This window comes from Dermacentor andersoni, chromosome 1 (genome assembly GCF_023375885.2).
Source record: "Dermacentor andersoni chromosome 1, qqDerAnde1_hic_scaffold, whole genome shotgun sequence".
NCBI lineage: Eukaryota > Metazoa > Arthropoda > Arachnida > Ixodida > Ixodidae > Dermacentor > Dermacentor andersoni.
Window position 1 is genome coordinate 265,486,943 of NC_092814.1, and position 16,371 is coordinate 265,503,313.

Sequence of the window (16,371 nt, forward strand, 5' to 3'; positions counted from 1 at the left end):
GGCTCAGGCGCGCCTTATGGAAGTACAAAGGGAAATAGCTGAATGCCCTTGAAGTGGTGCAAGATGTTCCGACGCATTGGAATAGCGAGCATCAGATGATGACTAGGCTGCTCAAGCTTCGCAAACCGATCACCGTGGAGCTTTCGGAGTGTGATGAGGTTGATAACCTCACTGCAGCTGATTGGAAGCTGATGACTGCCGCTGTGAAGACATTCGATCCACTTGCTCAAGCCACAACAGAGCTATAATTCATAATTATAATTCATAATTTATTTATTAGTAAAAATACAAATAATTGCATGTGCGTAGTATACATAAGGAGGTCCCATAGTCAAAGACTGTATCGGGACCTCCTGCTAAAGACACTTATGATGTTATACAATGTTTAAAGCAACAGTAGTACAGATGAGAGCTAAGAGTAATATCAACACATGTTTATAGCATATGAGTAATAAGAACACTTGTTAACAGCAAGACAGTGTAAAAAAACGGAATAAAATTAAAGAATTAAAAAGAAAACTAAAAAAAAAACAAGGAGAGTTTCAGTAAGTATTTATTATGAATGATTTTAGTTCTCTTTTAAATTGGTATAAATTTTTTGCATTTTTGATGATAGGTGGTAGAGTATTCCAAAGCGATATTGCGGAAAATTCCGCAGTCTGTTTACCATAGTTAGTTCGCACTTTAGGTAGAAGAAAATTATTATTGAGTGCAAATCTAGTGTGACTATGAGCTATTAGGTCACAAGGTGAGAAGCAGATTGATGGTAGTTCCTTAGTCATATATTTGTAGAATAAAATTCCTAGATTATATTTGGTGAGTTCTGAAATGGTTAGGATGTTGCTTTCATGTAGTAGGGATTTTCCATTAGCAAAGCATGAACTCCTTGTAATTATTCTTATGGATTGGTTCTGGATTACCTGGAGGGATGCCAAATGGGTGTTATAAGTGTTACCCCAGCATAGTATGCCGTAGTTAATATGAGAGTGAATGAATGAGTGGTATAGCGAGATTAATGTATTATGTGTGAAGAAGGGACGAGTTTTAATTAGAACGCGAATACCATATGCTATTTTCTTTTTGATGTGAGAAATGTGATCTTTATATTTCAAGCTACAGTCAAGAGAAATCCCAAGAAAAGATGAGCATGGACTGGAAGAGATGGAGTGTGAGCCGAAAGTTAAAGGGGAGAATGCCGAATGTTGTTGATGTGAGGAAAATACAACAAATTTAGTCTTGGTGGCATTAATAGATAACAGGCTGGCATTACACCAACTTAAAACATTTTGTAGATCAGTATTTAGCTTGTTAATAAGAAGTGACATGTGTTTATCAGAGGAAAATATGGCAGTATCATCAGCGTACAGAATGCACTTAGTAGAGGACAAACAGTTAGGTAGGTCATTGATATAAATCAAAAACAGTAGTGGTCCTAAGATGGATCCTTGAGGGACGCCAATGTTAGTGGTTTGTTCTCTGGAGTAGACATTAGACACAGACACTATTTGAGCCCTGTTTGATAAGTAACTTTTGAATAATGAGAGCACAGGACCACGAACACAGATAGCCTCAAGCTTAGCAAAAAGGATAATATGGTTTAAGCAGTCGAATGCTTTTGTTAGATCAATGAAAACTGAGCCTGCAAATAGACCATCGTCAATTATTTTTTTTAATTGGTCAGTTAGATGTATGAGTGCCAAATCTGTGGAGTATCCATTACGAAAGCCAAATTGGCATGAAGAGAGAATATTAAATTTAGTGAGATATTTGGTCAGACGCAATGCGATTAATTTCTCTAGAACTTTGCCGAAAAAGGGTAAAATACAAATAGGGCGGCAGTTATGTATTAATGTACTGTCACCTTTTTTTAGAACTGGAATGACTTTACCGCGCTTAAGCTCGTTAGAAAACACACCAGTCTTGAGTATCGAATTAGTAATATGAGACATGATATCAGAAATTAGGTGGGCAATCATTTTAATGGTAGTAGGTAGAACTTCATCTATTCCAGCACTGGTGGGTTTTAGGTGACATATAACGTTATATATTTCTTCTGGCGTTGTGGGGAAAAGAAAAAATGTGTGAGGGAGACGATTAAGTTGAGTTACTTGTGAAGGAGAGGGTGCGTCATTATCAAATGGAGACAAATATCCCACGTTGTCCCAAGTTATTCCATTGCTGGAGTGCATTGTACTTGCTTGACACGCAGCTCAATCAGATGAGTTGGTGGCAATTGCTTCGAGTCTGGCACGCAGCATCAAGGCAAGGTTTCCTGGTGTCAAGACATCTGAGGATACAGCCCTAGCGATGTTGCTGGACCCAAGATTTAAGGATGCCTGCTATATGGCAAGGGCAGAGAAGAAGTGGGCCTGCGCTGCTCTCACCACAGCAGCAGAGGAAACACTGCCAGTTGTATGCTGTGAAACATCAAGTGAGAGTGGTACAGGTTCAGATAGCTCCCACGGTGCTTCTGTGTGTGCTTCTGTGTGGGAGGCCTTAGCAAGCTTTGCATCGGATGGTACTATGAAGTCTGGTCCTTCCATCAAAGATGATGTTGAGAGCTACCTGAGAGCTCCCCTCCTTCCTCACTGTGAGGGCCCGCTCGAATGGTGGAAGAGCAAAGGCAGCCACCTTCACCCGTTCCTTATAAGGGTAGCCTGCAGGTGCCTTTCAGTGCCAGGAACCCAAACAAGTGAAAGGTTATTTTCGACAGCGGGTGCCTTGTAACCAGCAGAAGGGAGCACCTACTTCCCCAGCATGTGGAGCAACTAGTTTTTCTGCATGACAATTTTTGACTTTCATTTTATTAACTGTAGAAAGGAACAGTTTTTACTTGCATGTAGAGCTCTGATTTTCTCAGTTTTTTTTTCTATTTTTTTACTTGAAATGTGTTACCAAATGATTTTCTGTGATGTTTTATGCATGTGTTGTAGGTTGTTATCTGTGTGGAAGGGAGTACCTTCTAGAACTAGTCTATATACAAAGAAATTTTTTTACTGATTAAGACATGTTATCACAGGATTTTCAATGATGCCTTTGTATGTTGTAACCTCAGAAATAAAGACTTTTTGCATATAACAACTTTAAATTGTTCAGTTTTGTTCTTCGGACACCTGACAACTATTCGAATTCGCTTTGAAAGTATTCGACCCCAAGGACTATTCACTTCGAATTCGCTTCGAACTGAAATATTGCTATTCGCACAAGCCTAATGAATGGAGGTTGTGTAAATTTCACAAAATGCAAGCTAAACCATCTCCAAACAGTTCCGCAGCACACGACAGCAATACTTTCAAGCAGCACCGTGCCGTATCGCCCAAGCCAGAGAGGAGGAAATGCTCGCCGTTCGCCATTTCCACCTTGCCCGATGAAAAGGTCTATAGACTACTGCAAAATTCAAAGCAAGCGCCCCCACCCGTACAAGTGTCGTGCTCCCTCCCCCAATCCCTACTTCCAATTTCACTGCTAATTTCAAGTGTCTGCACTGTGCCGGTGAAGCCCACCCCGTCCATTCCACGCCCTTATCACGCACCGCACCCAGGCAACACTGGCCTGCCACATCCAGTTGACGAAACTAAGTTTCCGTTGCTTTTTTTTTTTTTTTTTTAATTTTTAAGGCGCGTCCCCCGTTAGTGACACGGCAACTCGCCACACGTTGTTTGGAGTTCACGGATCGCCGGTCGACAGCGGTCTTGCTGGAAAAAGGCACGATCTGCCTGTCACACAGTACAGAGGATCTCCCTGCAGCACAGCGACATGGGTACTCAGTGACAGAGGAGTGGTCGCAGCTACACTCACCGCCACGCCACCGATATAGTCACTAAGCCTTTTCCGGCTCACTTCGAATCTGTAGCAAACGGCACTTCAGAACGAACCGCCGATGCTCCCCAGCAGCAAGGTTTTGTTACAGTTGTTGCTGCTTTACCCTCTCCTTGCAGTAATAGCAGTGAAGAAGAAAACATTCTGATATTTGCAGCGCCACCAGCTGTGATGCGAGCATGGCCAAGCCGCGGTTCACTGTCCACCGTCAGTGGCCATGCACTGCAGCTGAGCTCGACTTGTATCAGAACTCTTGTTAGTGTGAAACATTTGACTGTGGACTTCCAAGTGGAATGCTACAAACTCTTTTTTCTGCAACTGACTCAGAGAAGTCTTCCAATGGTTTTGAGAGTGACAAACCGCACTAACAAATCTTTGGCCTAATAAAGTTTATGTTCCAAAAAATTTTTCATCCATGCCCACTACTTTTTTTTTCTTGCGGGAAAATTTTGTTGTCGCCATATTGAATTTTGGTGTCATTTTGGAATAGCGCCCCCCCCCACACACACACACTTTGCCAATAATTTCGTCTTTCTTGGGGGGGGAGGGCTTGCTCGGAGTTTTACAGTATGCTACATGAACATTCAAACCAAATATCCACTGCATGTCATAGGAGGCCCAGAATACTGCATAAAAGAATGTGATGTGATGGCCCATAGATACTGGCCATTGGGCAACTGTTCGAAACCAACATATGCACACCCATCCAATCTTCTAGCAAACAAGGAAGTGGCAGTTAATGCATCTTGCCCATCCTGTCACTGCTCCTTTGTTACTACATTTGTCAGACAATAACCTTGAAGGGTTACACCTTACTGCAGAAAGAAATATGCAAGAACATAGCAATAAACAGGTCAGTGCTATCGGCAGAGAAAATGTGTTGAAGAGGAACGGGGAAAGCAAACATTGAGCTTTTTATCTCTAAATTATTATTAGACCCTGTGGGAATACGTTTATTATAGGGCACCACATTCCCTCCAGTGTGTTCTCAGTTTTGAAGAGATGGTGTTGCAGGGAAGGAGAGTGTCACTACTTGCTCAGACTAGCCAATTATAAAGGGGCACTAACATTTCTTGAGCACGGCAAAAAAGAAAAAAAAATACAGTAGGGACACTAAAATAGAAACACTTAATCAGTTTATACAAAAAATATTCTTTCAAAACTCCATTTAAATTATTTTATGGTAATGGGTTGAATTCAAAAAGGCAACGAAGGCCAAACTTTCATTTTTCAAATTTCACACCTAAATCACAGCACCAGTACATCAGTGTGACATCACAGATTTCAAAGTATTTTTGAGCCATTGTACCTCAGGATTAAAAGCATTTGAAATTTGCTACATACAGTCTTCGGCTCTTTTAGTATAATGTCGGCCACCTTAACCACTAAAACATTAACTAGGCTCAAGCAGATGGTGTCAAAATCCATGATGTCACAGCGAGCTAGTGTGGGAATTTCCAAGGTGGCATCGCCATCCATGTTATTTTTGAGTCTTTTCTCGCTTACCAATTCTCTTCTCATGGCAAGGGTGGTTTTTTTGGTACAGTAAACTCGGTTGAGTTGAGACTCTGTTAATTCAATGCCGGATAATTCGATGTTTTGGTTAATTTGATCCTGCCTGAAGGTCCCTGCCGGTGCCCATATATTTCTTTGGGCCCAAACTTTCGTTATTCCGATCCTAAAATTGGCCTTCCCAGGATAATTCATACTTAACCAGTCAATGCAGGAGTGCATGACCCCTATGTTATTCCCAATAGCGACCCCTTTAATGGCAGCGTGTGTCTTGGTAGAGCCTAGGGGGCAGTGAATGCACTGATCACACATCATCTCCCATCGAAAACGCCTATTTTCAGCCTGCCCTAGGAAGATTTTAAAGCAATAACTGTTGCTCACGTCTGATTACGGTATTTATCCAATGCTAGCATGCGACTTCATTTTTTCCGAAAAAGTTGGAACAAAATACCAGATACCAAAACCGCCTTTGTGGTGTTCGTACGCTTTACCTGCAGTGAAGGTCACTTTAGAAAACCGGCCGCCATTGAGAAACGCTTATTAGATCATTGCCTATTTTTCTTGCTGAAAAAAATTGGGTTCGTGTTAGATTTCTACTTTGTTTAGGTGCTTTAATGTAATTTATACATTTTTTTCTACTTTGGAAACATAGAAAGTAGGCATGCATTTTATTCGGAGTACGTGAGAATTGGGAAAATATTGCCAAATGAATCGGCGGTGTTTTGGCATATTTTCTGCATTTTGTTTAATTCAACTCGCTGCATCATTCGTTCAATTTTGTCAGTCCCGTCAAGGTCAAATTAATGGAAGTCAACTGTATTGCAGAAGGGTAATTTACTAATACAGCTGAAATTAATTTTCTCTTTTGCATACCTGCCAACCTGCGAACTTTAATATTCATAAAAATCCCACGGACATGACTGGAGAAGGAGGGGAGGCTGCTGCCATGCCGTGTGCTTTTCTGAATGTTGTGTACCAAAAATGCGATCCTCCTCTAAAGTTGAACAAAACATTGCAAAACACATCCTTACAGCTCCCACCAATGAAGCTTCTATTGTGGGGTTCTCCTCCCGTACTCTTGGGACAAAGGAACAACAACACAGTAATGCAAACAATCACAAGGGCATTTATTGCACCTTTCATAGATCAATGCCTGCTAGCCGAGCTGCTATCCCCAAAACATGCCGATGGGCGCGCGACAAATCTAGAAGTCCGACTCACCGCGACCGTATAGCGAGCGAATATGTTAGCCCCATGCTGGATCCCAACGCCTGGTCGTTCGGGCGTACGGTCACGCGAACGGTGGTGCATTCGAAGGCAGGCCACGCGAGGTGGTCTCGCAAAAGCATGGGTCGGCGCGTGCGCGAGACGTCCACGCTGTTCGCCGATCCGCCGGGAAAGAGGCAGCCTGTTCTCCCCTACGCCCCCAAGTAACCCTGCCGTGAGGCGGCGTTAGCAGCGCAACACTCGCGCCATCTCTCGCACTGCGCCTCAACCACTCCGACCGCTGCGGGCGCCAGGCCACGCGAGCCGTGCGGGAAAACCAACATTCAGGGGACGCGTGAGAGTCGCGCATCCGCACACTATAGATTGGCAAGTTAACTCACTGGGATGTGACTTGGGGTTGCAGAGCTTGTTCTTTCGAGGAGGAGGATTGTATGGCTCTTGCTTGCTTTTCACCCATGCTGCTCGTTCCACCAACTCATGCCTGAACTTGTCCTGCAGGATCTGTAGCTTGGCTGTTCCTGTCACAAGTCCTGAAACCTGCAGCCACAGCAAAACCACATGGAAAAATTGTCGACACTGCTATGCAAAGCTGTGAAAGACAGAGAACTCAGGGGGAAAAAAAGTTAAAGCAACCGCCACATCAGTCACCATGTCAGTCACAGCAACAATAATTAAGAAAATACCATGTTATATAATTAAAATGCACATATTCAAAAAGAGACAACATAGAGAGGAATTGCTGGTGATCAATGCAATTTGAAATGGAACATTGCTTGATTCAGTCAAGATGTGTGAAATAAAATTGAACAGTTAGCATTGCATATAAGTTAAGATTAACCGTGGCATGTGTGGTGTGAAAAATGCAGAGGCTTTTACCTTATTTAAATTAAAATATTGGTGGACCTTATAAAATAGAAACGACTACAAACTTTTCAGCCAGAATAAGAAAGGAGTAAAGTTATTTTCTTTGTGAATTAGAAAATAAAGCACACAGGCTCAGTATGAATTAATCTTTTCTTCAATTTCATGCCTGCAGCAAGCCATCCTTTAAAGAAGCTGAAGTATTCAAAAAAAATTTACTTCTTCTCTGTCTGAAGTGTGAAACTGTGGTTGAACCATGCTCCATTAACATCAGTTCCAGGACTAGATGACTGGAAACGTGAATATGAAATGAAATGAAGCAGAGATGGTTTATCTCACCCTGTGTCACACTATACTAAGACATGGGAACATTTGCTGTTTGCCTCTCAAAAGGGCACTCCCACCAAACAATGTATTCACTAAAATGCATCCTATATAATAATATTGTATAATAATAAACTAAATTACACACACATGCACACCAAATCACAGACAATTGAAAGGTGAAAAAAAAAATGCAATCAGGATTATCATCACTATTAATGCAGAAAGTTGGGCTAGTTGGTGTTGATGTATTTGCTGTGACATAGTTACTCGCGCGAACAAGACTACGGAAAAAAGGTGGGACAGGACAGAGCGCTAGACTTCGACAAGCTTGTCAGTTGAAGTCCAGCGCTCCGTCCTGTCCCACATTTTTCCGTAGTCTTGTTCACGCAACTATGTCACAGCAAATGTATCATCAGTATGCCTCAGCCCTGGGGCCGTATTCTGAAATGTTTGGCTTCCGCGATAGTCACGTTCAATAACTCAAGCGGCTGCTTACCTGTGACGTCAGCGTGCACGACCAACACGCGCTCTTGAATGCTTGACATCGCATGAGAGAGCGCACTGTGCAAGTGCAGAGCGGTGCGGGTGTGTTGTTTTCGAGTGTAGTGGCCGCAGCATGGGTTCTGTGCACTGACTACGGTTGGCTACTGCTGCTTTAGGCAAAGTAAATTGGAAAAGGGAGTGTGAAATATTTTATTTTAAATGACTCAACAAATATCACCGCGAAACAATGCGTGTAAGACGCCACCAAAAAGACTACTATAAACTACCACCTCTCATCTCTACTACACTCCACCACTAACCAAACGGCAAAAGTCGTGTTTGTCTATTCAATATATGTTGAGAGCACCCATCGACACCATGACGTTAAAATGACGTAGGCCGGAACTACTAGATGGCGCTGTTTATATTCCGGTTTCGCTAAAACACCCAATCTGCACGCGCCATTCGCGGAGGCGTGGCCAAGATGATAGTTTCACGGAATGCGAATGTTTCAGAATACGGGCCCTGGCTACACTATGTTGAATACCTTTTCATCTCTTTGGTAGTACAGTTCTGCAGGACTGCTACGAATCCAGCGCGCAGACTCCAAAAGATAATCTTCCTCCTCTGGGTCATCTGGCTCAGGCTCCTGACTAGCAGACATTTCATCGTCTGTCTGATCACTGGACAAAAAAGAAACAATAAAAACATATTTGAAAGAACCGGCACTTTTGAGGCCCTTCTAAATGGCAAACATAAGCAATAGTCATAACACATTCCCATTTTAAAATCAGTGAAATCTGCAACCTCTAATGTTCTACACAGATTAAACCAAGGTAGCTACTACTGTATACTACATCCTGCACTCTGCTACATCGCATGACCGAAGCTTAGAATCATTGAGATGATCAAGCTAGAAGCACTGACAAAAAAAATGTTTCATTTTTCTTTTTTATTGTTAACACACTAATTATGCTATGGGGCCTCAATTCCTCAAGAGCACAACGTATAATAATTATGTTACCTTTTAACGCTACTAGTTCAAAACATTCTCCAAGTGTAACACGGCTTCAAACTTGAAAATGGAGTCTATTAAGGTCAGTAAAACCAGATGTGGCGCTCTTGTGGTACCAGACAACACTGATGCATACACGCACGCACTATGGGCATGCTGGTGCTGAATGCCCATAGTGCGTGGAATGCCCATTCAGCACTCGACTGAACAAGAGGAAAGACAGCGTTCTCCTGCGGTTCCAAGAGAAGTGCACAACTGAAAGGCCCATTTGGCATTTTTAAGTGACACGGTCATTGTATGGCCTTCAACCATCGCATCAGACTGACTGGCAAATTCCTGAGTTGTTTGTGATACAGTCGACTCTTGTTACTACGGACCTTAATAGTCCCGACAAAAAACATCCGTTTTATCTGAAGTTCGTAAGATCCAAAACATTGGCCGCGATGTCTAACAACGTTATTGCAAAAAGTGAGTGACGAATGTCCAAAGTAAAGATTTTTAAAAAAAGTTGCAGTTTTGCTAGAATCGATTGCGATAGTAAATTAGTGGACAGCTATACCAAGTAAGGATAGCAGTTTTATCTCGCTCAATGACCGCGGAAACTCGCTGTCAAAACGTTGTAATGAGGAAGTGCGGCAGCAGCAATTAAATTGATCTTCGTGCTGCCTCTCGCTTCAATGTGAACTAAATGTCAAATGCACTGCGCATACGAAGCTATTGGCACTGGGCGCACTTTGTCCACATCACAGATCGCTTTGAAGATGAGGCCTGTGCGGGCCGTGCACTCTGCCCACATCACAGATAACTTTCAAGATAGGGCAGCCCCGCAGCCGCACTGTAAGCAGCAGCTGCCGGAGTAAAACCCCCGTCTCCCTTGCCTCACCCCGGGGCCTCATGCGCAAGAGAAGACGGCGCATTTCCGCCCCACCTTCCTCTCTCGCGCGCAGAATATTGAGCCATGATCATTGGCTGACCCTCGCAAGTCAATTGTCAGCCCATGTCAACATGGCAAACGTATATTTTATACGGCCAATTTGGAAAAATGTTGCCGCTAACTTTGTCTGCTGCAGGCGATAGTCTGTTGTAACGCAGTCCGTTAAAAGCGAACTTCGTTGCATAATAAAATAGGCAGAGCAAACTAAGGTTGAAATATGGTCCGTTATATCTGAAAGTATGTTGTACGCGGGTCCGCTGTAACAAACATAGACTTTATCATGTGACTGCTACCTCCGCTTTCAGTGATGTGAATACATAGTCTCCTTTTTCACTGCAAAGCTGCACTGCACATAAAGCACATTTTGAACGGACCTCACAAAATTGTTGTAATCATTTGTGACTCTTTTGAAGAATTGGAGGCTTTGTACCATAATTATTGAGTCAAGAGCTTTCTAAAAAGCAAAAAAGGCGGGTCACAATATTTTCGTGTAAGTGCTCCTTTAACATGAACTCTGTTAAAAAAGAATTCTCTCATAAGTTGAATAGTTCAGAAAACTCTGCTTATGGTACATTCAATAGGTTATGTATGAGTGGTTTATGCTAATTATTAGGCTGGTCAAAATCGAGCATTTCAATTTGAGCATGGGTGCAGTAAGAACCAGTTGAATGTACCCTTTAGGTTTCCTGTAGACTCAGTGCACATCTTTTAAGTTGTATTTAGGAAACAAACAGATTTCAAAGACTCTTCTTGTTCATGTTAAATGAAGTTAACTGCATTTACATAAAGTAGCAGCACTCCTGAGGCCACTATCGTTGTTATTCAAAAAAGTTTGCAAACTATAAAGTACATCTAAACAGTTGCATTTTTCTTAACAGTGCACCTAATTGTTCACAACGGTGAATTTGCCGCTTCCGATAATATATTTATGCGCATATTTCAGCATGAAGAGCAGCTAGATATCAGAGATAATGGCAACACCAGAAGTAGGCTAGTTAACAGTCAAAAGCCTTGGCAACACTACAGCAATGCTGTGGCTGCTGTTCTCCCCAATAAACTTACGGATAGCATACTTTTCACAAAGAATATTAAGAAACTAAATATACTCTGCCATATGGTAGCACCTACAGTACAGTTACACAGAGCTCACCAATACACCAGGGTCAATGAATTTGTGAGTGCACACTTTTCCACTATAGCTACTCTGTCATATTTGTGCACTTTCCACTTTCACTCGATATCTCTGAAATACATGGTCTCCCAGTTCCACTTTCAACAATCAGTGCTTGTGACTTGGCCAAAACCTCTCTTTGCCAGTCAGTGACTGTTGACCCATCAGCATGTTGCTGCTCTACGGGGGCTTAATTGGAAATGGTTTGCTACATCCACTATGGCAGTGATTCTGATTTGGGCAAAATCCTCGACCTCACTTAACAATGACAACAACCATCATTTTGATGTGGACAACATAGCGTAACACGTTGGCGACAAGAAGACCAATGCTGTGACTGGCAAATCAACAAGCTTGGTCTTCAACGTCACTGGTTTGTGAGCCCACATGATAACATGTCCAGTCAGTCGCAACAATGGTGTGGCGCTTGGCTAGCTACAATTTTTGATGCTCGTTTTGAACTTGCACCAGAGATAATCATCATTAAGATTGTTATCACTAATTATTTGTCATGTCGGAGAATTTACTGTTTCATTCCCTGATTATTACTCATCAAAGCATAAAAGTAAAAAAAAATTGCTATCGGTAATCCTTTAAAGGGGCCTTCAGGCCACACAGTAAATCTCGGTTATATGCTGACAGTTGTTACGTGTCCTCTAGGGAGGGTTCTGTCGGAAAAATTTTTCATATCGGTTAATTAATAGCCGAGATAGAAGATAGAAATATTTGAGTGCTGCGAAACCATGATATTAGGAGGCGAACGCCACTGCCGAGAGAGCCACTCTCTCCACTTGCTCCGTCTAGCCTCCATAAGCGAAATTCCTTCCCTGCGTTCTTCCATACCGGAGCTCAAGGATCACATGACACTTACAGCGTGGGCCCTGCCTTCATTATTTTTTTCTCCTCGCGGTATGGGGCACTTCTGCTGACGGCGGAGTGCGCGATCTGTTGCAACTGTCCCATTTGCGCGCTGTGCACGAGGGCATTTGACTAGCGGTATAAGTCAGTGCTACACGAATATTGAGGCAGACACAAGCGGATCACAGAGCATGATCATGCGCTGGAACACGGTAGAAAATGACATAGTTTTGGTGTCTGCAGCGCGAGTGGACAACATGGGACCAAGCAGACGAAACAGATGTACATCTCTCTTGCTGCGGTGTGAAATAAAACAAAAACACACAGACATTCGGTTTGTGTGTTTTATTATTTCTCTTAACTTTAATTCGTCTATTCAAGCAATAGATTACACAAACAGAAGATGCTGCCTTGAATAATTCTCGAAGTCACATGTCACTACAAGTGACGTCCCAGCACAAACACATGTACGTAGGCACACTAGCACATCACCCTCCGGCTTTGAGCACGCAGCTGCGAAGAGAAGGGCAAACGCCGTTCGGTTTGAGATTTCAGATCTTTCCGCGGCGCATAGCGATGTAATACTTTGCAGACACTATAGTTATCGCGCATTGTATGCTCTGCGCTTGTCAGCTCTCAAAATGGCCAGACCTGGTGAGGGGCCCTTTAACGTACACAAGTGTTTCTGCGTTCCACTTCCATGAGAATGTAGCCTCAGTGACTCGGAAGCAAGCCCACAACTTCGTGCTTACTATTTTCTAACATGTGCGTTGGATCTACATAAATTTTAAAAATTTAAATGCAGGAATAAGGAAAGAGTTTAAATTGCCATAAGTTTCATATCCTTAATATAAAGGAATATGGAAACAAAAGTAGAAATGAAAAAATAGTTGACTTCCTCTATGATTTTCTTGGCATCATTCCTGGCTTCATATGGTTGTTACTAAAAATCGAGCCCCTTGGTTCCCATGATTCTGCTCACGCAAACAGTACACATTTTGCAACGAAAAAGGTGCAGCACTGTTTTCTTTGCTTACCCTTCCTCTGGACACTGTCTGCTAGTTTTTGTTGAAGCACTCCTGCCTTTGCTTCGCCTCTTCTCCTTCTCTTCAATTCCATCTTTCTTCCGTCTCTCTTCATGGTAGTCACGTTTTCGGTCTGTATGTCGATCTAGCCTTCGTGAAGAGTGGGAAAGTGATGAAGCCCCACTGTAATTAGATGACCTTGGGCGAGATGAGTCACGATGGTGGTCTTTCGAAGACGGTGAATGGGAATGTGACAGGCTTCGGTGTGAACTACGCCGCCTTGAAGAACCATCTCGTGAGCGCCATCGGACATCTCGCCTGCCACCAGGCGAACTCCGGCGGTGTCTCTCCCGGCTACGACTTCTTCGCCTTTCCCGTGACCTGCCAGCACAGGAGAAGCACACTGTTGCTTACAAGATTGCTAGCAGCCTCTCTCTTAATGTTGTAAAATGTATCACAAGCGTTAGCATATGAGACATAAAAATATGCAGACAATATTTGAAAGCCCCCCCTCCCACTGCAGGTACTTGAATACCTTACCAACACATTACACATGTTACATTAGGGTGAGCAAGGCTAATGCGCAGTGACATGATTCAAAAGGATAGAAAGTTGGGCGAGTTGGTACGGTAACACTTGCCCAACTTTCTATCCTTTTGCCTAATGCAGAGTGTTCCGCTCAGCTGCAACTTTCTGCCTGCTTTGCCTCATGGTGTCAAATGTAAAGGTACAATGACAGGAAAAGTATCAAAAAGTACATACAATCTAAAGTAAAAGTAAGTACAAGACCCAAGATCCCCTTTAATCAGGAAAGAACAGTTCCCACATTATGTTTGGATAATGGAGCTACAGCTACATGCAGCACTAGTTAGTCAAAAATGAATACGGCAAGTTCTGGTGCATGCAAGTATATGACTGAAGAAAAAGAACACCAGATTGCACATACAACAAGAAAGAAAAAGTAACACCATCAAATATTCTTTTCAGTGTATTCAACTGAAAGTAAAAAAAAAAAGTTTGAAAGGCCTTTGAGCAGGTGAAAACTTAAGCCCATTAACAGGCTCGGACATACTGAAGCATCAAGCACAGTGTCTAGAATGCCTATATTTAAAGTATAGTGTTAAGAGTTTAAACAAACATTAAAAGAAAATATAACGAAAGTATGACAATATTTTTTTCTTTGCAGAATTCAATTTCAGCCAAAAAGGGCCAGTGAAAGCAAATTTGCCAGGCCGCTAAAACAGTGATTGGAACATGCACAGCTGCTAGCTTACAAGCACTCCCTCTGATGCAAAGAGCCTCGTGAGGCCAATGTCACACACCAGCCTGTCACACAGGCTATCTTTACTTCTTTTTCTTATTTATGTCTGTTTTGTGTGCTGCTGCAAAGAAAATGAGAAGCAGAGAGGCGGTACGCAGAGGGTGCAGAGGAGCCCTCACTTAGGTCCTTGCAACTTGTGTGCTGCAGTCACTGCAGTGGATGAACTGAGCAAGTTAAACGATAGTAACATGGAGTTGTATCTACCTAGTCATTCTTTTTCTCTCTATTATTCGTTAGGAGCTGTATACCAAATAATGTTACAAATAAAATCTCATCCTATTTATGTTCAAATATCAAATGCACTCGCTCTTAATGCCTGCATAATCACATCGTCATATGGCGTTGTGGCATTGCTAGACTGCTTTTGAAAATTCACAGAGGCCACAACATAAGAATTCAGTGGCTACCAGGGCAGTGCAACATTATGAGCAATGAAAGTGCTAACAAAGTTGCCTGTGTGGCACATAAAAAAAAACAAAAGCACATCAATTCCACAGTCGGGGACAGACGCTGCACAGGACCTCTATTTGAAACAAATGAAATAGCTTACCGGAGTTCAATAACCAGCGCATGCATATCATGGACCCATATACACTAGACTTTCATTAAATCAACTCCGATTAATTCACTATTTCGATCGCAACCTATGGTCCCGGCTGGCCCCATGCATTTCTAATGGCCCAAACTTTCGTTATTGCGATCCTAAATTTGAGCTTCACTGGATAATTCAAACTTTACCAGTCAGCATACTTGTGCCTGACCTTTATGGTGACCTCAATAGGACCTCTTTATTGGAAGAATGCAAACATTATACTAATCCACAAAAAAGGAGACGTTAAAGAATAGAGAAATTCTAGGCACATTAGCTTACTTTCACAGTATTATATAAAATATTCACGAAAATAATCTCCATAGAATAAGGGCAACAATGGACTTTAGTCAACCAAGGGAACAGGCTGGCTTCAGGAAGGAATACTCTACAATAGATCACATCCATGCCATTAATCAGGTAATCGAGTAATCCGCAGAGTACAATAAGCCTTTCCATATGGCTTTCATAGATTACGAAAAGGCGTTTGATTCAGTAGAGATACTAGCAGTCATAGATGCATTACGTAATCAAGGAGTACAGGCCGCTTACGTAAATACCTTGGAAAATATCTACAGAGATTCCACAGCTACCTTAATTCTACACAAGAAAAGTAGGAAGATACTTATAAAGAAAAGGGTCAGACATGGAAACACAATCTCTCCAATGCTATTCAGTGCATGCTTGGAAGAAGTATTCAAGCTATTAAACTGGGAAGGCTTAGGAGTAAGGATCAATGGCGAATATCTTGGCAACCTTTGATTTGCCAATGACATTGTTCTATTCAACAACACTGCAGACAAGTTATAACAAATGATTGAGGACCTTTACAGAGAGAGTGTAAGAGTGTGGTTGAAGATTCATAGGCAGAAGACAAAGATAATGATGAATAACTGGGCAAGAGAACAAGAGTTCAGAATCGCCAGTCAGCCTCTAGAGTCTGTGAATTGGTATGTTTACTTAGGTCAACTAATCACAGGGGACCCTAATCATGAGAAGGAAATTTACAGAAGAATAAGAATGGGTTGGAGCACATACGGCAGACACTGTCAGCTCCTGACTGGACACTTACCATTATTTTTGAAGAAAAAAAAAAAGGTGTACAATCAGTGCATTCTACCGGTGCTCACGTATGGGGCAGAGACTTGGAGAATGACAAAGAAACTGGAGAACAAGTTAAGGACCGCGCAAAGAGCGATGGAACGAAGAATGCTAGGCATAACGTTAAG

The 16,371-nt window shown here is 42.3% G+C and overlaps 1 protein-coding gene across 4 annotated transcripts in view; it reads right to left on the bottom strand.

The window, feature by feature from the left end:
* drosha (ribonuclease 3 drosha) overlaps positions 1-16,371 on the bottom strand; it is a 268,462-nt gene that overhangs the window by 234,324 nt on the left and 17,767 nt on the right. For all 4 annotated transcript variants that reach the window (XM_050196330.3, XM_055063089.2, XM_055063088.2 and 1 more), the window contains exons 6-8: positions 13,245-13,613; positions 8,777-8,912; positions 6,939-7,095 (exon numbers count right to left, since the gene is read on the bottom strand). In XM_050196330.3, coding sequence (XP_050052287.1) covers positions 6,939-7,095; positions 8,777-8,912; positions 13,245-13,613 — 662 coding nt within the window. The remainder of the gene's footprint in view (positions 1-6,938; positions 7,096-8,776; positions 8,913-13,244; positions 13,614-16,371) is intronic.